Source organism: Lycium barbarum, chromosome 1, assembly GCF_019175385.1.
Source record: "Lycium barbarum isolate Lr01 chromosome 1, ASM1917538v2, whole genome shotgun sequence".
Classification (NCBI taxonomy): Eukaryota; Viridiplantae; Streptophyta; class Magnoliopsida; order Solanales; family Solanaceae; genus Lycium; species Lycium barbarum.
The window spans coordinates 153874184-153895959 of NC_083337.1; the positions used below are offsets into that span (position 1 = coordinate 153874184).

A 21776-nucleotide genomic window follows, 5' to 3' on the forward strand; every position below is an offset into this window, starting at 1 on the left:
AAATATCAACCGTGGCTTCAGAGAGTGCATTTAGCCAAGGAAGACAACAAATTGGAGACCATAGACACTCATTATCCAGATTTAGCTTGCAAGTACTAGTGTGCATTCGCGATTGGATTAGATCGGAGCGACGCAACCAAAACTTAGAAGCGATGGAAGGCAAAAAGGAAGAGATTGAAGATTTGATAGCAAGTGGAGTGGACCAAATGGAAGATTTTGAAGATATCTCCATGACTGAATATGATATGGCGGATATTAGCCAAATGATTGACACTTTTTGATTTTATTATTCTACTATTTCTTTGCAACTCATGTATTATTTGCAAGTTAAAAAAAAACTACAACTTGCAAATAAATGTTGTCCATGAATGAATAAAATATATGACTCATTGAGCTTTCTTCTATTTACTTGTGTTCATATTTTTACTTATATTAAGTTAGGAATATACCTAAAATATACTAAGAATATACTTATAATATACATCTACTTAAATTAAAAACTAGAAAGTTATATACTTGAAAAATAACTAAAATATATTAAGAATATACTTATAATATAAATATACTTAATTTATAAAATAGGAATTTATAAACTTAGAAAAAACTTAAGTTATTATAATACATATAACTTAAACATATATAAGTATATATAGTATGCATATAACTTAAACATATATATATATATATATATATATATAAAAGTTATATAACCTAAGTATATTGATATATATAAGTATATTCTTAGTATATTTTAGGTATATGTAGTATAACTTAAGCATATAACTTAATATATATACACGTATATGCTGTTGGTTAGTAAATATATAAACTTTAATTATAAACTTATATAACATATATAAATATACCTACAATATACTAATAAATACTATAATATATATATATATTATACAAAAAACAAAAACAAAAAAGGGTTTTCTAATGTTTTGGAACGGTCCGGTTCCGATTTCCATGTTTGGAACCGGTGGCCGGTTCCGGTTTTTTGACCGAAAACCGGTCGGTTTTATGACCGGTAACCGGTCCGGTTCCGGCTTAACCGGATAACAGGCTAACTTGTGTTGCACCCATGAAATATTTTCTTTATCTCTTTGGCATTTGCTTATTTTTCATTCTTCTGGGGTATTTTTTTTTTCCTGCAAGATTCTTTCAAAAAATATGCGAGAATAAGATATAATTATTCATGTTTTATTTTAAAACTTATTTTTTATATATAAAATTACATGAATAATTTACACCCATCACACAACAAAAGACTAGATTTCATTAACATAAATATGTTACCAAATGGCACAACAACAAAAGACCAGATTCATAATGTTAGCCAAAGGCAACTACTTTAGATTTAAGGCAATTGATTAAGTGGATGGCCATCTAATGAATGTTTCTTTACATGTACCTAATTAATATTAGGTAACTCTTGTAATTCACGGACAATTTTCATCCTATTAAAGATGCTCTACCTTTTGTATTATGGCACACAATTTAAAGAAAAAAACTCCATATATTTACTTATATTTCTATATTGTTCTTTTTCAGTTTTATTTAAGTTTTCAAATTGATAATCTCAAGAGGGTTTTTCAGATTGATGATCTAAAGTGATTTTCTCGAATTTGTTTGTTATAAGGTAATTCCTAATAAGTAATAATGCATAATGTCCACAATATTCCAATGTTGAAATTCAAACGTGAGAGGGGAAAGCGGCTAGCCCCCTCCTCTTCTCCTTTTTAGTAGCATTATTTAGTTACCACGTAATGTTTTATTCTTTAGTGTGTATTATAGTTTGTTTAGCCAAACTTATTTTTCTCTAAATTTTTTTTTTTTTTCAATAAGTACTTATTTTTTTTTTAAAAAAAATGAGGTATTTGGCCAAGCGTTTGGGAGAAAATAAGAGTAGCATAAGCAGTTTTTTAGAAGCTAAAAATTATATTTTTTGCCCAAAAGTATTTTTGCGAAATATACATTTAGAAGTACTTTTTAAAAGCTTGGTCAAACACTAATTGCTGCTCAAAAATGTATTTTAAATTAATTGGCAAAACACAAACTGTTTTTTCGCCAAAAGTACTTTTTTGAAAAACACTTTTTAAAATAAACTGATTTTAGAAGCTTGGCCAAACAGGTTAATCTATGTTGCTATATTTGTTTTGTATCTTGGTATTGTGCTGTCTTGTTTTTATTACAATTCTGCATCAAATACTTCTTTTGAGCTACGAGTCTGTCGAAAACAACTTCTTGAGGTACCCTCCCTGGACCCCATTTGTATAATTGCATTGAATTTGTTGTTGTTTTTGAAATAGTAATCTTCAAGTTTTCAAGTAAAAACAAAATTAATATTCTTAAAATTAATCAAAGTTCATAATTAATGTTAAGAAATTACTTACCAAATAAAAGAGCAGCAAAGTGATTTTTACCATTTTACCATCTATACATGTAATAATTTTCCTATTTAACCACTGGAGACTCAAAGTGTTCATATCTCACCTGTCTCTTTGCCAATCTCCACTACTTCCAACAATGGCGGCTTCTTGCATGTTCAGATCTTCTTTCCTTTCTCCTAACCCTAATCTTCACCATCAATCCCCTGTTAAATCCAACGGTGTATCTTTCTTGAGTCCTATCAAAGCCACGTCATCATCTACAAATGATGCAACCTCACCATCTCCACAGCTTCAAAAACACCGACGCCCTGCTGATGAGAACATCCGCCAAGAAGCCCGTCGCGATATCTCTTCCCACAATTTCTCTGCTAGGTAAATTATTTGTCAGTGATTTCTAAAAATAGTTTGTCTCGAATTATTTGTCTATTTTAGAAGACAAAATTAATTGTTTATTCCCCATTTCACCCTTAGGACTCTATCTGGGTAGGGATGGGGGTAAGGTCTGCTTACACTCTACCAGACCTCACTTGTGGTAACGGGTTTGTTGCTGTTGTTTAATAGTTGTCTCAAATTATTTGTCCTAGAAGTTCAATACAAAATTAATTGTTTTTTGCCCATTTCACCCATAGTACTATATCTGCTGCCAAGGAGGTAGGGCAAGGTCTGACGGAGCCCGGACTTTCACTGAGGGGGTGAAAATATAAAAAGGTAAATCTACGAAGAAGCCAAGGGGTGTCAATATGTAATATGTGTACATAAAAAGATTTTTTTTTACCTAGCTTCACAGTGTAATTTTCCGACAAAGGGGTGTCTCTACTCTCCCCAGACCTCACTTGTGAGATTACACCGGTTGTTCACCATTAGTAGTTATTGTTAAAAATAGGTGTCTCAAATTATTTGTTTTTTTAGAAGTTCAAGACAATTAATTATTTATTCCCCATTTCACCCTTAGTACCAAGGTAGGGGTAAGGTCTGCGTACACTCTACCCTCTCCCGACCCCACTTTGTAGGATTACACTAGGTTTTTTGTTGTTGTTGTTCACCCTTAGTAGTTATTGTTGATTTGAGATGGAGGGAGTATATAAAATAGGGATTTAGGTTCCTGAGTTATTGGGTTATTCCGGTTTTGGTTTCCAGCGCGTTTAACCTTCAAATTCATTCAAATGTTTGATTTTCGGTTCCTGAATCTAACAGGATGTAAAAACTTTAAACGAATCATTATTTTAAATGAACAGAGAAACTAGAAAAAGTAGCAGAAAGAGAGAGGCGATCAGAAAACCCCCTTTCTAAGATGTTCTTGATTAATCATCCTTCAAGATTTATTTATTTTTCAGCTTAATTTGTGGGTATGTGAGAAAGTTGTTATTTCTGGAGGTTCTATAATGGTGGGTTTTTTGGTCCTGGGAATTTTACAACGGTGGGAAAATGGGGTTGGTCTTGACTCTCGAGTACTGTTGAGTGTTGGAGAGATTGGAGTATACCAGTTCAGGAATAGAAGGGCCTTCTGCCTCCACCGTGTCTGCTTGCAGTACAGAACAAGTTTTTTTTTTTTTTTTTAATAGAGTTTGAAGTGATTTATTGAGTGTTGGAAGCACTAAGGAGGTGAGAGAGCTTGATAACTCTTTGATGCAAATGAGCATTTCTCCTTTGAAGGGTATATAACAGAATAATGAAGAAGGAAATGGGTCTGCATTTTCTTGGAGAGGAGAAGGAAAGAACATTGAAAGAAATAAAAATGTGAACTATACAAAGGTGTCTGACATTCGTTCAAGTAAACGTTCTGCCAACTTAGCTGTATATACGTCACAGGCAGTTGGTGATGAACATTAGCATTATCATAGGGAGAAGCTAAAGCTTGTTGCTTTTGGGATTTTAACTTCAGCTGCTTCCTCAAAGACAATTTCTCTATCCTTCTTTTGTCTCGTTCAGCCTCTCTACACGAGACGAAAGAAAAGCATTATCGTAGGCTGAACGAGACGAAAGAAAGATAGATAATTGTCTTTGAGGAAATAGTTGAAGTTAAAATGCCAGGAGCTACAAGCTTTAGGTTCTCCCTACGATAATGCTCTTGTTGGATTTGATAATAATGCTAATGTTCATCACCAACTGCCTGTGAACTATACACGGCCAAGTTGGCAGAACACTTATTTGAACGAATACCAGACTCCTGTGTATAGTTCACATTTTTTTTCTTTCAATGTTATTTCTTTCTCCTCTCCAAAAAAATGAAGATCCATTTCCTTCGTCGTTATTCTGGTATACTTGATTCTCATCCTGATAGCAGTCATGGGGGCTCAAGTCCGTTGAAGGACAACTTATTTTTTTACCAAAATATGGGTACAATTGCACTCTGCACCTGCTAACTAAAATTTTGCATATGCTCCTGCAGGTACGTACCTTTTAATGCCGATCCTAACTCCAGTGAGTGGTATTCACTCGATGAGATCATTTATCGCAGCCGATCCGGTGGCCTACTTGATGTCCAACACGATATGGATGCGCTCAAGAAATTTGACGGCCAGTACTGGCGGTCCCTGTTTGATTCCCGTGTGGGCAAGACTACTTGGCCTTATGGTTCAGGTGTTTGGTCCAAGAAGGAATGGGTCCTACCTGAAATTGACAGTGATGATATTGTCAGTGCTTTTGAAGGAAATTCCAATCTTTTTTGGGCTGAGCGTTTCGGAAAACAGTTCCTAGGCATGAATGATTTGTGGGTAAAACATTGTGGAATCAGCCACACTGGTAGCTTTAAGGATCTTGGCATGACCGTATTGGTGAGTCAAGTAAATCGGTTGCGGAAAATGCATAAACCAGTTGTGGGTGTGGGCTGTGCTTCCACTGGAGACACGTCAGCTGCGCTGTCGGCTTACTGTGCATCTGCAGGCATTCCATCAATTGTGTTTTTACCTTCAAATAAGATATCTATGGCGCAACTGGTTCAACCAATAGCCAATGGGGCCTTTGTGTTGAGTATTGACACTGATTTTGATGGTTGTATGCAGTTGATTCGTGAAGTCACAGCTGAGTTGCCCATTTACTTGGCAAATTCCTTGAATAGTTTGAGGCTAGAAGGGCAAAAGACTGCAGCAATAGAGATTCTGCAGCAGTTCGAATGGGAAGTTCCTGACTGGGTGATAGTTCCTGGTGGGAACCTGGGCAATATATATGCATTTTACAAAGGTTTCCAAATGTGCAAGGAGCTGGGACTTGTTGATCGTATCCCAAGACTTGTTTGTGCTCAAGCAGCCAATGCTAATCCGCTTTACCTGCATTATAAATCTGGGTGGAAAGATTTCAAACCTATTAGGGCAAATACGACATTTGCATCTGCTATACAGATTGGTGACCCTGTATCTATTGATAGGGCTGTTTTTGCTCTAAAGAACTCCAATGGGATAGTGGAGGAGGCAACTGAGGAAGAGTTGATGGATGCGATGGCTCAGGCGGACTCAACTGGGATGTTCATATGCCCCCACACTGGTGTGGCATTGACTGCACTCTCCAAGCTGAGAAAGACCGGAGTTATTGGGCCTACTGATAGGGCTGTGGTTGTGAGTACAGCTCATGGATTGAAGTTTACAGATTCCAAGGTTAATTATCATTCAAAAGAAATAAAGGACATGGAATGCCGGTTTGCTAATCCACCAGTGCAGGTGAAAGCAGACTTTGGATCAGTCATGGATGTTCTCAAGAAGTATCTGTTGAGCAAAAACTCCAAGTTCTGATTTGTTCCGGCATTTTGGAAGAATAAGTTCTGCTTATATACCAAAATTATCATCTTTTGGTTCATCTTTAGCCGTGGTGTAGAATTTGGTTTAGATGGTGTTCCATTTGCTGGTAGAGTTTGGTAGAGTCATGAAAGGTTCAGAGTTCTAATGAGAGAAATATATTTTTAAGTAGCTTGATGGAACTTTTTGGGGGTTGTAACTTTCTGCTATTAATATCCTCCTTGGAGTAATGTCAGCATCAGAATTGATTCTGAACATTTTGTAGCATAGCATCTGCCTCAATTGAGTGATGTTTTCATTCCTGCTCTTTTATATTCTATGCAAAGAACATTGAAAGCAGAAGAAAGGCGCTCCCAAATGGGATCATTTATCATCTGAAATTTATAAATTACCTCACCTAGTGCTTAGTGCTTTATAGCTAAAACCGAAAATCGGACCTTTTCTTGGAAGGAGACTCGAGTTTATTTACATGTCGTTGGCCACCTCAGCAGGGTCATTGATATCTTAAAGAGGACTTATTATTTTCTAGATAATGTATCTGTATAGTAGCATCTTATTTGATTAGTTTTTTCACTTTGCAAATAACTCTCTTGGTTTCTCATAAAGGCTCAGTTGGTAATTTATCAGAATTCCTCACCAAAATTTGTAATCTTGAACCACAAAACGTCAATCTTTTGCATGCTCTTTGTCACACGAGTAATAGGTGGGAACTGAGATCAGACATACCATTGGTTCCTAACTTCCTGTGACTTATTTATTTCTGCGCACCAAGGCTTTCTACATTTGTTCTCCATAAGCATCGGTTTTAAACTCTCTATCAAACACTCTCTAATTCGCCTTTACTGCTGAAACACGAATTAGTATTTGATTTGTGCACATGACTTGGGTGGATTGGCATTGTGGTTAAAATTGCTCGCTGGGCTAGGATGAGTCCTTAGACGTTCCTGCATTTATCGTGATTTGTCAAATTGGGTTTGCCAGTGAATTGCAGCTGAAGCTGGTGAATGATTGTTGAGATTAAATATTACTGATGGCACTTAATACTGCAAATACTTTACCATTTATAGATTTGGTGTAAGCAACAGTATGGTCAAGTTTTTACCAGTACTCTATTGTATTCAAGATGTCAATGATGAACATTGGATAGGTCAGTGTTTATATACTTTTGAGCAAATATAAGACATTTCTTTTTCCAGTGACAGATAATTGCACTTAATTACATGATTAATAAGGATTCATATAGCCAACTCCTACTTGTAGTTGCACGGACTGTGGACAAATTTGCTGTTAACACATTTGAAACTCTACGAATAATTCATGGGCAGCAAGAAGAAAAAAAAGTTAGTAATGAAAACTTATATACACGTCACTGATGGACATTGGATCGGTCAGTGTTTATATACTTTTGAGCAACTATAAGACATTTCTTTTTCCAGTGACGGATAATTGCACTGTATTACATGATCGATAAGGATTCATATAGCCAACTCCCGCTTGTAGTTGCACAGACTCTGGACAAATTTGCTGTTAAACACATTAGAAATTCTACGAATAATTCATCGGCAGCAAGAAGAAAAAAAGTTAGTAATGAACACAATATACACATGATGTGTTCATGAGCAACTGGACACGATCTTTGGTTTCTCGTGTAGAAAATTAATTGATGCACCAACATATTACAGGATTAAGCCACATATTATCGTCTCATAGACAGCACAACAAATGCACACTAGAATTACATATCTTTACATCTTCATAGCCTTTGTAATGGACTAACTTTCTCCCGTTCCCATGTGGCCTGCAGCATTGTTCCACTAGGTATCACCTTTTCTGTATGTGAACTCAGGTGAAGCTACTTTCTCCATAGGGGAGTCATCTCTAAGTTCTCTTGATTATGGATATCAGCTAATAGATAATAGCATCGCAGAAGATGACTACAATAGAACCAGGGCAACTGCAATTAGAGCTGCTACAGTAAATATCAGAGCCTGCAATGGTGATCTTGTTTGAGATACATGTACAAAGGTAAATAGATAGAGGATTTTTAGGACAAAAATGCTGCTGATCCTACAAATAGCCGACAACTAGAATTCCTTGGCTTTTTGTTCCCTTTCTTTTTTTTTTTCCGAGAAAGTAAGCAAAAAGTTATATTGATCAGAAATAGTACTAGGATTGTCCTGTGAGAAACTAGATGTACTTTCTACGCAATCAAGCTGAAATCAGAATCAATGCAACTTGCACTTAAGGATGGTAACTCACAGCTATTGCATTGGCAGCTAGCCCTGCCCGCTCCCTCGGATCTTTATGGTAGTAATTCCCAAAGTAAAGAATTGTTGCATAATACCACATGACTGGGAATACAAACCCAAGTAGCAGACTGCAATAAAATAGATAAGAGAAGAAGAACGCAATTTAGAGCATATAAGATATAAGTCCAAAGAGAAGAATAGATCAAGACACAAATGAAATAATGACAGAAGAGAGGTGGAGAATGAGAAGAGGAGCAACAAATGCGAAACTCACGAAAACCATCCTATTCCACAACCAAAGCAAGGAAGAGGTCTGTCAAAGATTCCCAAATGATTGTCTTCCACATCTTTCAGGGGAAAATAGCCGTTACTGGGATGTTCTTTGGCATCTTGCAGGAGATCTGTATGCATAAAAATGACATAAGCAACCACTACTGGTCATAAACTCCAATACCAAGTGAGGCCAACAAACAATGGTTAGATTCAGTAGACTGCAGCAAACATAATCTATTACCAGTATCTCCATTTATTTATTATATATTTAGAGTTCGACAAGCATAAATATTGCTAACAAATAGATGAACTTAGAAATACTTCTTGAGGGAATACTTTTCTGAAATACTAATTCTGAATCTTATAGAGGTTAGGCTATTGAGATTCAATGCTTGAAACACGAGAAATGTATTCTTGAAGGGCTAAGAAGCTCAACATATAATGCCTAAAAGGCTATTGGGTCTTCATCAACTTTCAAGTAGGAGTACAATAGAAATAGATAATTGATCTTGAGCTTGATATAAAGTGCTGAAGCTTAGAAAAAGAAGTTCCATTACAGAATTCTATTTTCTTGAATTTAATGCTCAATTGTTGTATAGGAGCTAAGAAAGTCAGATGTCTTTGTTATAAAGACAAGGTCAGTGAAGAAAGCAACTGGATTACATCTTAAATCAATCTCTGAAGAACCACAACATCTAACATTGTAGCACAATACCAAGAATAGCAACAAACCAGATAGTTTAATAGAAGAGTTTACTTTATTGGCATATCTACAACTCCAATCATTGTAGTCAAACATTTTCTCAAAATCATGAAATTCCAAGATAGAGTGATCACTACCATTACCCATCTCCACAATATAAATACCGTTGTCTCCAATTTATCAATTTCAGAAAAAGAACATATGTTAGAAGTTGGTATCGTCCATGCTTGTAAAAAGTTTCTAGGAAAGAACAGATTTATAACGTTATAAAAGAGCAACAACTTTAGCTTTAAGAAAAATCTTTTATGAGATTCAATAAGAAACAAAGTGCGGATCGGCTAGTACTATCAAAGTCAAACACGATTACATACTCTGATCCATGTGCTATTCTGGGTCTGATCCTCAATTCCTCCTCCACGACTCCTGCAACAAGTGATATTTGCAACTTCAGCAGTTGTTACTCCAATCTAATTGTGCTAAAACTCTAAAGCAAACAAACTGCGGGACAAGGAAATAAAATACCATCTTGGGAACAAAGTTCAACTGAACCTAGAGGACTTATTGTCGCATCTAATTTCAAGCAAACTGCTGGGCAAGGACATAAAATACCATCTTGGGAACAAAATTCAGCTGAACCTAGAGGACTTATTGAGCATCTAACTTCCAACTGTTCATTCTAAAATGGGACAAAAAAGGTTGAGTTTATCTTGCACAAAAAGATATCAGTAACTACTCAAATTGCCAGGTTACGTTCACATAAAGACCTCTCATATGCCTCGAAAACACCACTATGACATTTCTTGCCACAGTTGAAGTCTTTGATATCAGTAACAACTCTTTAAACTCACAGAAGACTACATTCAACTCCTAGTCAAACTCCACAAAGAAAATCCTTGACCCATAATACCTCACTACCTCTGGGGCATTGCCAGGAAGTGGATGAGTAATGAAAACTATCAAATGTCGTTCCCTTTTCCAGTTTATTTTCAGAAATATGTGCATAAGATAAAATACCAAATCCAAAACAGACATAGAAAGCAGAACAGCATTGTTTGAAACCTCCACAACATTTATCATTCTGACTCATAAATCCTAAGAAAATGAGACAGGGAGCAAAAATACCAGGAGAACAACGACGGCCTAGAATTAATCAGACAAATCATTCAGAAAATAAAGGAAAATCCAGACAAATGTCTCTGTTCTACTAGCTGCTCTTACTTGAAAATAATATAGTGTCTCTAGTAATTTGTCAAATATGCCTGAGAAGCACAAGGAAAGGAGAACTAAGACAGGTTCAATTAAAGCGTATATAAATATTGCAATATAACTACCCTTCTCAGAAACCTTTGAAATGCAGCTTCAATAGATGACTAGGGCATATGCAAGATAATAAATAACCAAGGATGGAGTAAAGTCTAATATATTCAGGAAAAAAAATCTATTGGGAAACTTCCAACAAGATATCTTCAATTCAATATTCACAATAAAAAAAACAAAACCGGAAAATTCTCAAAAGCTTTGAACAATATGAAACCTAATATTCCCAAGCAAAAGAGTATTACTTTCAAGTAAAGACAACTTCCAAGGAAGTTGAGTACAATAAAAGAGAAGCAAAAAGTAAACCTAGCACGGTACGAATCACACAATACTAGGATATATACCTCGTCTTAAAGAACCCCTAATATGTCCTATTTACTTACCAACATAAGAATGAAATGAGAAAAATATAGAGGATTAAAATACTTGGAAAAAGTCATATAGAGGACTATATCAAGGATTTCAACTACACGTGTAATTAATTAATTAATTGAATGATAAACATACCTTTCCCGATGCCAACCGCCTAAGATAAAAGAATAAAAAAAAAAGTTGCCCCAAACTGAAAAGCCAGAGAAGGACCTTCACTGTGACTGTGAGTGTGAAAAAGTGGGTTTAGGTAAAGGAGGAAAATGCAAGTGAATAAATGGAAGAAGCAACGATTCCTAGAAGAATAAACTTATGGTGACAAATAATTCTCCCAATTTGAAACGGTGACCAAGGTCAAACTAGTTTTAAAAATGGATTAACTTAAATTGGGATTGAATTATAATTTTTAAAACTTATAATCTTTTACAAAATACACAAAAGCCCACACACATTATACAAAAACTTCTTCCAACCTATACACATTATACAAAAACTTCTTTCAACCTACTTTCCCCCACGACCCCAACTACTTCTTCATTTTTTTTTTAAAAAAAAGCAGTCCCTCAGTTCCTCAGGCTGCAAAAAATAGGCGACCGGCGACCACCATTGCTGCCAATGCTCGTTCCTCTCTCTCCATTGCTGTTGTTGCTCATTTCTCTATCTCTCCATTGTTGTTGCTTCTCTATTCATTCTCAGGTAAACTTTTTGTTTCACTTGGTTCAAAAGTTAGGATTTTGAAATCAGAGTGTGAAAATGATGATTTTAGTTAGAGAAGATGAAGAAGAGCATGGGTTTGTCTTGAATGTTGTTTGTTTTGTTGTAATTTCGTGTATTTATTGCACTTGTTGGAGTTTGTGAGTTTGTAAATAGTGATTGTGGTTGTGAAATTATGGTTTTTGGTGCTGTTTTTGTTCTTCTTCTCCTTGTTGTTTCGAAAAAAAAAGGCTTGCAATTTTGTTGATGTTTTCCAACAACTGAGGTACCTGTTGTAGCAAATTCAGCACTTGTTTGACAGTTGCAAACATCTGCTGAGGTTGCATGGTTTGGTGTATTTTGTTTAAGTTGCAAACACCTCCTCCACATGGTTGTGTGTTTGTAGTGAAATATAGATGTTTTTGCTGTTGTTGTTGTTGTTGTTGCTGTTACAGCAAATTCAGCACTTGTTTGACAGTTGCAAACATCTGCTGAGGTTGTATGGTTATAAAAACCCTATTTGACGTATTTTGTTTAAGTTGTGAGTGAGATTTGTGATGGTTGTGTGTTTGTAGTGAAATATAGATGTTTTGTAGTTAAATTTAGATGTTTTTGCTGTTGTTGTTATTGTCATGCTATTGTTTAGGAAAAGATTTGATTTTATCCAACAACTGTTGGATAAAATCAAAACAATTGTTGAGGTTTTTGCAGCAACTGAGGCAGTTGTTGCAGCATATTAACAAGCTGTTGTAAAAAATCAAAACAGTTGCTAAGCTGTTGCTACTGTTTTTCTATTTCCAACAGCTTAAGATTCTGCTGCAACAAGTAATAAGTTGTTGCAACAACTTCATATTTTGTTGCAACATATTCTTAATCTGTTGCAACAACTGATTACTTGTTGCAACATATTCCTTTTCCCTTTTTACTTTGAATGTTGCACTAATTAATTAAAACTGTTTTTCTATCTCTTGTGTGTAGATAAAATGGCTCCAGTTAAAAAAAAATAAGAGAAACCAACTGAGGGAGAAAGTAGTAAAAGAGCCGAGGTGCAAACACCATTAGATAAGCTTGTGACTGCTATTTGTCAATCAACAAATGAGGAAAGAGTTAGTGAAACTGGGGCTTCAGAAAAAAAGAGAAAACCCACGAAACCTCTGTCGGGCATGAAGAAGAAAGTGATAAAAATGAACAAAGTGAAAAACTAGAGAAGAAAGTGAAAAACATGACGAAAAATTTGCTGAAGGAGATAAAAAAAAATGAAGAAAATGTTGAAGGAGATGAAGAAGAATGAGATGAAGGAGGTGAAGGGGATGAAGGAGGTGAAGAAGATGCAGAAACTGAAAAGGGTAATGAAGAAGAAGAAGAATCAACAGATCAAACCTTGGCTGAGTTAAGAAGAAAAAGGAAACATAATGTGGATGTCAATCTTGTTAAGTCTTCTAGTATTGCCACATATCCCAATAGACCTTCCATTGACGAGGTCATCAAGAGTTTCAGCATTGAAAAGTACGGCGTGACAATGCTGCTGAATGGAAATAATGATTTGTCCGGTGATTTTGTGGTTAGATCAAGCATGGGCAAGGGCTTTGACACCTTCAGGGGCATTCTCCGACAGCAGGGGTTGGAGAATTTCTTTAGGGCTAGCTGCTTTGGGCTCTATTTAGATTTGCCTGAAGATATCGGTGCCCGATTTCAAATGACAATGGTTTCTCAGCTTTTGAAGCGTAGGATTATTTATGATAGAAAGGATGAGATTTGGATCAATTACTGTGGCATGTCGGTTTGCTTTGGCATGAAGGAGTTTGCCATAGTTATCGGATTGAGATGTTATCCTTGTGAGCCTCTTCCTACTGTTGTATTAACCAAGCCAACCCGGACTCCCAAGGCAGCCAAGAAAGCAAAGGGTTCCAAAGCTAAGAATGATGTCTCTTTGGTAAATTTAGTGGGAAAGAGCTACATTCAAAAGAAATTGTTGCAAGATTTGGAGTCCAAAACTTTCTCAAAAAAGCACAAGGAGGCACTGTGCTTAGTTTGGTTTGTGCGCAGTGTTCTTTGGGCAAGAGACGTAAACTACAACGTACCGCTTGGATCGATTAAACTTGCCGAGGACTATGATGCCTTCAACAACTATGTCTGGGGTTTTAAAAGCTTTAGCTTGACTGTTGAATAGTTGATAAAGGATTTGAAGCCAACGGGGAAGACACAAAAACCTATATGGCTTCCCTTGGGCTTTCATGGTAAATTTTCTTCAATGTTTTTTTTTTTTTTTTTTTTTTTTGTATTTCAATCACTATTTTAATTTTTGAAGGCATCTTTTATTTCTAGGCTTGGGCATTTGAAGCCATTCCTCACCTCAGGCATCAAGTCAAGGAATACTCCGAAGAAGTTATCTATCCAAGAATTCTTAGATGGCTCACTGCCAGGAACAACACAAAATTGAGTGTTGACCTTTTCAACCCCCCTAAGGAAGCTGTAAGCATTAGAACACAACAGATGACTAGTTGTTGCAACAACTTTTGTAATCTGCTGCAACAACACATGCATCTGTTGCAACAAGTTACCCAACAGATGAATCTGTTATAACATGCAACTAGTTTTTTACAACAGATGAGTAACTTGATGCAACAAGTTACCATCTGTTGGAAAATGTCCAACAGATGATAAACCTGCTGCAACAAGTTGCCAATCTGTTGGACAATTTCCAACAAGTACCACAGCTGTTGCAACATATCACTTTATTTGCTAATTTGATAACTTCTGAATCTGTTACAGTAAGTTTTTACAACAAGTACAATAATCTGTTGCAGCAAATTACTAATTTGCTGTACAATATCCAACAGATGAGCAACTTGCTGCAACAAGTTACCCATCTGTTGGAAAATGTCCAACAGATGAGATACCTGCTGCAACAAGTTACCTATCTGTTGGACATTTTGGACAATGTCCAACAGATGTGTAACTTTTTGCAACAACCTGATAACTTGTTTTAAATAGGTTTTGCTTTTTATGATTTAGCACCATTTTGATATATCTACTTTCTTGTTGTAGGTTGTGAACCCATGGCTTGTCCCAACAATAAGAGAGTTGGAGATGCCATGCCTTGTCACCTTTATGCCGATAGAATTTGTGCCTGACAGATTGATTGATGGGTTCAAAAGGAAATTGGCTGGAGTACCAGCCATCACTAGGGTTGATGATGTTGTAGCTGGTGGTGGTGGTCATGTTGCTGTTAGTGTTGGTGGTGATGTTGCTATTGATGCTGTTGGTGGTGTTAATACTGTTGGTGGTGTTGTTCAACCTGTTGATGTTGTTGGTGGTGGTGGTGGTGTTGGTGATGATGTCCCAGCAAGTATTTCTGGGGAAAAATTAAGAGATGATGATGCTAATATTGGTGGATTTACTCCAATTGCTGGATTTAGTGATTTTTCTGGATTTGGTGGTAACTTTAGTGGTGGTGGATTGAGTGGTAGAAGATTTGCTGATGTTGGTGTCGGTACTTTTAAAGTGCCCTCATGTGCTTATGAGTGCACCACTTGCAAGGACAAAATGGATAATTTGATTAGAAAGGTGGAGGAATTGGTGCAGGCCCAAGAAGCCACAAACACTTCTATCCAGAGGTTGATATCTAAGAGGGGTATCAATCCATCAAAGAATCTTTCCTCACCTTATACTCTTGTTCATGTTCGGAGGAGGGGCAAAGCAATTGCCAAGGCACTTGCATCAGTTAGATCAAGAAAATCTGTTACTACTCCCAGTAAGTCAATTGAGACTCCTCTTCTTGACATTGGGCCAAAAGTGCTAGAGAAGGTGGACATTTTCAAGTCTGTACATGCCCAAAGAAAGAAAAAGGTTGAGACTGCAATGAAGTCCAAAAAGAGTGGGAAAACCATGTAATCAATGCATGAATTTGGAGCAGCAGACTTCAAGGCTTTGACAAGCATGGAAATTTGGTGGGAGCATTGGGTAAGTTTCAACACTTGTATATATCTATCTAATTCAGTATGTTGTTGCAACAAGTAGATAATCTGTTGAAACAAGTTAACTAACTGTTCCAACAGTTCCTTTACTTTGGTGAATCTGCTGCACTAAGTTAACTAGCTTTTGCAACAAGTAGATAATCTGTTGAATCTGTTGCAGCAAGTAACTAATTGTTTTACTACTTTTACTTTAGTATGTAGATGAAGTCCTGCTTCTAATGCGTATGAGGCAAATCAATTTCCCTGAGTACTATGATTCCACTGACATAATCCTGGACCTCAACTTTTACAACATGTCCAAGAGGTACACAGAATTGACAAAAGAAAGTACAGTTCTGAATGCCGTGCCTCTGAAGGTTAGACTTGCTTAATTCAAGTGGGATGATGATATGGTCGATTATTGTAGGGGTGTTAGACCCTACCCGGTTGGCTGCTCGTGGGCTGGTGCAAAGAGGGATTTAACAGTGATGAATATTAATGTCACACATTTTGTCACTCTTGAGTTCATGATTGAAAATGGAGTGGTAAATATGTATGACTGCAACGTTCCTGTCTACGAAGAAGATGATTTGTTTTGTTTCATGCAGCCGGTAATGGAATTGTTGCCTAAGTTATTGCAACACAGTGGCATGTTCGCACACTTGCCTGCAAAGTTACTCAATGAATCATGGGAATTCAATAGGCTAAAGAATCTCCCCCGCAATATCACTAGTAGGGCATGTGGTTCGTGGTCAATTGCTTTTATGAAGACTTTGCTTACCGGTACAACTATGACAAAACCCGAAAGTCTAATTAGCGACAACTCTGTAGGGAGGATGCAATAGAGATGGGCATTAGGTGTCATTGAAAAGGTATTGGAGCCCTAAGATGGGTTGATAAACAATTTATTGATTTTGCGTTTTTTAGAACCCAAATGTGGCCTGTTGAACAATTTAAGTATATATCAGGCGTTTTTTGATGACATTATGTAATTTAAATATATATTAGGTGTTCAGTACCTTTCTAAGACATTTTGTTAAGTATATATTATGTGTTCACTATTTAAGTTGTGTTCAATACATTATGTTCAGTAGTTTCAGTAATTTTAAACAAGTCACAAAATCTAACAGCTATTGAAGAAGTTGCAAAAACTGACCCATCTGTTGCAATAAGTTTGTAATATGTTGCAACAGATGCGTAATTTGTTGCAACAAGTCGGTAATCTGTCGCAACAGATGGTTCAGTTGTTGCAACATACGGGTCAGTTGTTGCTACAAATCTAACTGTTGTTGAAGAAGTTGCAACAACTAACCATCTGTTGCAACAAGTTGTTAATCTGTTGCAACAGATGAGTCAGTTGTTGCAACAAGTTGTTAATCTGTTGCAACAGATGATTCAGTTGCTGCAACATATGGGTCAGTTGTTGCGATAAATCTAACTGACGTTGAAGAAGTTGCAACAATTTGATAATCTATTGCAATAAGTTTCTGATCTATTGCAACAGATGAGTCAGTTATTGCAACAAATCTTCCAGTTGTTGAAGAAATTGCAACAACTGACATATCTGTTGTTGCAACAGATGGGTTAGTTGTTGCAACAAGTTGATAATATGTTGCAACAAGTGCATTATCTGTTGCAACGGATGAGTAACCTGTTTAAACAACTTACATATAGTAAATAATAAATATCATTGGTTTTCTTTGTTTACACCTAAATATGGGCGAATCAAGTAGTTCTCATCAAATTACTCCAACGATCGCTCGATTTGGGAAGAATACGCTTAGTTGATCATATGTCCTGACTCAGAATACCATCAAATTGGTTAGGAACATATAGTAAACAATAAATATCATTGGTTTTCTTTGTTTACACCTAAATATGGGTGAATCAAGTAGTTCTCATCAAATTATTCCAACGGTCGCTCGATTTGGGAAGTATACGCTTAGTTGATCATATGTCATGATTAATAATACCATCAAATTGGTTAGGAACATATAGTAAACAATAAATATCATTGGTTTTCTTTGTTTACACTTAAATATGGGCGAATCAAGTAGTTCTCATCAAATTACTTCAACGATCGCTCGATTTGGGAAGTATACGCTTAGTTGATCATATGTCCTGACTCAGAATACCATTAAATTGGTTAGGAACATATAGTAAACAATAAATATCATTGATTTTCTTTGTTTACACCTAAATATGGGCGAATCAAGTAGTTCTCATCAAATTACTCCAACGAACGCTCGATTTGGGAAGTATACGCTTAGTTGATCATATGTCCTGACTCAGAATACCATCAAATTGGTTAGGAACATATAGTAAACAATAAATATCATTTGTTTTCTTTGTTTACACCAAATTATGGGTGAATCAAGTAGTTCTCATCAAATTACTCCAACGACTGCTCGATTTGGGAAGTATACGCTTAGAATTTCCCATCAAATCAATGAAATTACCGTCTAATCCATTAAGGATGTTAGTAGATAAATATATTAATCACTAAATATCATTGAATTCCTTTGTTTAACACTAAATATCATTGGTTACCTCTGTTAATCACTAAACATATGTGACTTATATCCTAGTTGTTGTAGCAATTTCATGATCTGTTGCAGCAATTACATAATCTGTTGCAGCAGTTGCATAACCTGTTGCAACAAGTACATAATATGTTGCAGCAATTGCATAATCTGTTACAGCAGTTGCATAGCCTGTTGCAACAAGTACATAATCTGTTGCAGCAGGTAACATAGTTGTTGAACAAGTCATATCCCTTGTTGGATGAAACACAACAAGTTAAGGAGTTTCTGCAACAACTCATTCCATTTGTTGTAAAAACTCAAAACATCATAGGAACTTACTGTAACAAGTCATGTCACCTGTTGGAAAACCAAGTTAAGTTAGTTGTTGCAACAAGTCCGATTACTGGTTGGCAAAATCCCAACAAGTCACACAGCTGTTTCAACAAAAATTTTACTTGGTGGAAACTGTTCAGAAATTGCAAAATCACAGAACATACATTGGTGATTTGAGCAAGATCAACATATCATATAAACCAATTTCGCTAACAAAAACAACATAAAAATGTCATAAAATTCAATTTCACAAAAACAAACAATAGTAATTATTATTACAAGACATTGCAAATTTAACAACTATGGAACAATTCGGTTTGGGCATGTAATTTTTTTATAGCCAACTGTTTTGCATATGGAGCATTTTTTTCCCTTGTTGCAAATGATTCCCCGATTCCACGCCTCCTCTTTGTCCGTCTTCTTCCCGGTTTGCTCAAATCAACATGTGGAGGAGGTATTTCTCTCTCTAAAATCTCTATAGGAACTTCCTAAGATTCTTCAGAAGGCACGGGATTCATTTCCTCACAGTATGCAATCATGTAATTCTTTACCCTGTAATATAGAGATGAGTAGTCATAAATCCGCCTTCCAAAGTCTTCACCATATTGGACTCAAAGCGCTGCCATAACATGTGGGCTAGGTATTTTGTCCAGGTCAAAAACTCTACCAGTACAAGATCTTCTTTACAGATCTACTGTTGCAACTGAACCGTGGTCGATGACGCTGGACTTGTAGTTGGCAATTTGATGGGCCAATAACTTATTACCCAAGTTGACAAATTTTGATATTTTTTTTCATTAAGGGAACAAAGATGGTTAGTGAGTCGATGAACTCCATACGCCTCTCATGAAATTTCTCAGTAAACCTCCTGTTTATGGAATCAAATAGAGCAGTAATGGGAAATTCTCGTTCAACATTGAATATTGAGTTCACCGACTCAGCAGCGTTTGTCGTCATAAAATTCTACCTGACAAAACAAACATATTAGTGTTAGAACAGGTGGCTGAGGCTCAGCTGTGTCAAAAATCACAACAAGTACAATATCTGCCGCAACAATTTACCTATTAGTTGCAGCAAATATGTTACTTGTTGGAAACAGAAATGTGCAAATACCTATTTCCGGGGCAGAATGCCCTGCTCCATCTGTGGAATCCATCACGTTCAAGATGTTCGGCGGTCCCAGGAACCAAATCTCTGATTTGATTGAAATGGTCATTAAAGACATCAACATTGTACGCTTTTGCTGCTTTATAAAATTGAGATACGACCGCCCTATTGTGAAAAGAGGTTCTCAGATTTTCCCCTAGGTGCCTCATGCAAAAACCATAATGACATGTAGGGAAGACAATTGAAACCGCCTTTTTGATACTTGGATGTTTATCCGAAATTATGCACAACTCAGGGGTATCCTCTATATAGCTTCTCATTTGTTCAAAAAAATATTTGTACGAAGCATCACACTTCTTGCCCACTATACAAAATGCCACTGGAAAAATATGATTCTCCGCATCTTGTGCAACTGCTGACAACAACACTCCTTCGTATTTGCTCCTCAAGAATGTCCCATCGACAGCTATGACTTTTTTCATTTACGCAAAACCAAGCATCCAAGCATTATAGGCTACAAAAAAGTACTTGAACTTCCCATTTTCATCAACCTTCAATGTCGTCTTACTTCCTGGATTTGCAGAACGAAGCATATAACGGTACGCATCAAACACCGCATACCCGTGTTCATGTGTCCCCCTTGTCAAAGCCTTTGCAATCTTCATGCCCTTCCAGACCTTCCAATAACTTATCTTACAACCCAAATATGTACGGATTGATTAACTCATATCTTTTGTAGATGGGCCTTTACCGTAAAGAAACTTATCTTTGAAGTATTCACCAATGACTTTCGCAGTAGCGTGTGGATTATGGCTCGTAATGTGCTCAGAACCACATGTGTGATGCTTTGTGTAGGTTCTGATACAAAATCTGTCAGAACTTAAAAGCTTCACAGCCCTCAGCCACCACTTGCACTCTGGATGTACACATCTGAAGCAATACACAGTACGCGAATTAATCACCTTCTTGATTCTAAAATCTTTCTTCAAGCAAGCAAGTTTCAACAAAGTGGCTAGTGCTTCCTTGTTCTTGAATGACATTCCTTTATAAAAACCCGTTTCATGATCTTGAACATGGCTAGACTGTATTAATTGTGTAGTGCCCACTGTATTACTTGCAACTTCGGGTATAGGAATCGGGTCAACCCCACTTCCATTATCTGGGATATCCACATCCACCCCATCTAATTCATCATTTAACACATCTTGTTGGTCTTGAGATAAATTGTGGTTCTCTATCGGGCTTCCAACAACATATACCCTTTAAATGAGCCTAGCTACATCATTCAAATAAGCACGCAAATGAACTTGATTAGTTATCTTAAATGGCAAGACCCTCTGATTTTCAAAAGAGTTGTGCATGTAAGTGATGGCAAGATCTTTTGGTTCACAAGTTAATTCGCCATAGGTGATGATTAGGTTCACAAAATCATCGAACATAACATCTCGTTGGACAATCATCGCTATCGTCTCTAACGTGTCACTACCCTTCCATCGCCAAATATATCGATTGTTCTTCTCGATCCATTCACCATGGCAATCAACCCCTATTGTTATTGAGTCCCCCATTAGTGGTGTCGAGGTACCTAAAGATATTTCGTTTAACAAAAAATTGGTCATGAGAGTACATACCAATCTATAACAAAATGAAACAGCTGCAGCGGTTGTTCCAACAAAATATTGACTTGTTGGAACAAGTGGACTACTTGTTGCAACAGGTAATAAAATTGTTGCAACAAGTCACTAATCTGTTGGAGTCAGCTTCAGTTTTTTGGGGTAATGTTTCAAACTGTTGAAAATGTCCAACAGATTATCATGTTGTTACAATAAGTGTATTACTTGTTGCAACAAGTAGTACACTTGTTGCAGCAAGTCAATAATCTGTTGGAAGCAGCTTCAGTTTTTTGGGTTCTGTCTCAGATTGTTGAAGATGTACAACAGATTATTGACTTGCTGCAACAGGTTGGATACTTGTTGCAACAAGTAGTACACTTGTTGTAGCAAGTCAATAATCTGTTGGAAGCAGCTTCAGTTTTTTGGGTTCTGTTTCAGACTGTTGAAGATGTACAATAGATTATTGACTTGCTGCAACAAGTTGGATACTTGTTGCAATATGTATTCCACTTGTTGC

General features: G+C 36.5%; 2 protein-coding genes across 7 annotated transcripts; one reads left to right on the plus strand and one right to left on the minus strand.

The window, feature by feature from the left end:
* Window positions 1-2470: 2470 nt before the first annotated feature.
* Window positions 2471-6433, plus strand: LOC132645427 (threonine synthase, chloroplastic-like). The gene is made up of 2 exons (XM_060362402.1): window positions 2471-2765; window positions 4783-6433. Exons 1-2 carry the CDS (start codon window positions 2530-2532, stop codon window positions 6116-6118), a joined length of 1572 nt encoding a protein of 523 aa, XP_060218385.1. The 5' UTR covers window positions 2471-2529; the 3' UTR covers window positions 6119-6433.
* A 1249-nt stretch (window positions 6434-7682) lies between these two features.
* LOC132645433 (large ribosomal subunit protein eL20z-like) lies at window positions 7683-11342 on the minus strand. 6 transcript variants are annotated; one of them, XM_060362413.1, is made up of 5 exons: window positions 11171-11342; window positions 9718-9769; window positions 8645-8771; window positions 8381-8498; window positions 7683-8109 (listed from the first exon to the last, which is right to left on the minus strand). In XM_060362413.1, exons 2-5 carry the CDS (start codon window positions 9725-9727, stop codon window positions 8056-8058), a joined length of 309 nt encoding a protein of 102 aa, XP_060218396.1. In that variant the 5' UTR covers window positions 9728-9769; window positions 11171-11342; the 3' UTR covers window positions 7683-8055. The 6 variants fall into 6 exon arrangements, with proteins under 6 accessions (XP_060218396.1, XP_060218403.1, XP_060218419.1 ...); XM_060362420.1 differs by lacking the exon at window positions 11171-11342 and adding an exon at window positions 11008-11098; XM_060362436.1 differs by lacking the exon at window positions 11171-11342 and adding an exon at window positions 11047-11071.
* Between the last annotated feature and the right edge of the window lie 10434 nt (window positions 11343-21776).

What these genes read in the sequence shown, in the direction of transcription:
- LOC132645427 (XM_060362402.1), top strand. Translation starts at nt 2,530, where the DNA reads ATGGCGGCTTCTTGCATGTTCAGATCTTCTTTCCTTTCTCCTAACCCT. An exon ending in TCCCACAATTTCTCTGCTAG is followed by an intron (nt 2,766 to 4,782) that starts GTAAATTATTTG and finishes ATGCTCCTGCAG; the next exon opens with GTACGTACCTTTTAATGCCG.
- LOC132645433 (XM_060362413.1), bottom strand. An exon ending in TGTGGAATAGGATGGTTTTC is followed by an intron (nt 8,499 to 8,644) that starts GTGAGTTTCGCA and finishes ATTTTATTGCAG; the next exon opens with TCTGCTACTTGGGTTTGTAT. An exon ending in TAGCTGCCAATGCAATAGCT is followed by an intron (nt 8,110 to 8,380) that starts GTGAGTTACCAT and finishes TCACCATTGCAG; the next exon opens with GCTCTGATATTTACTGTAGC.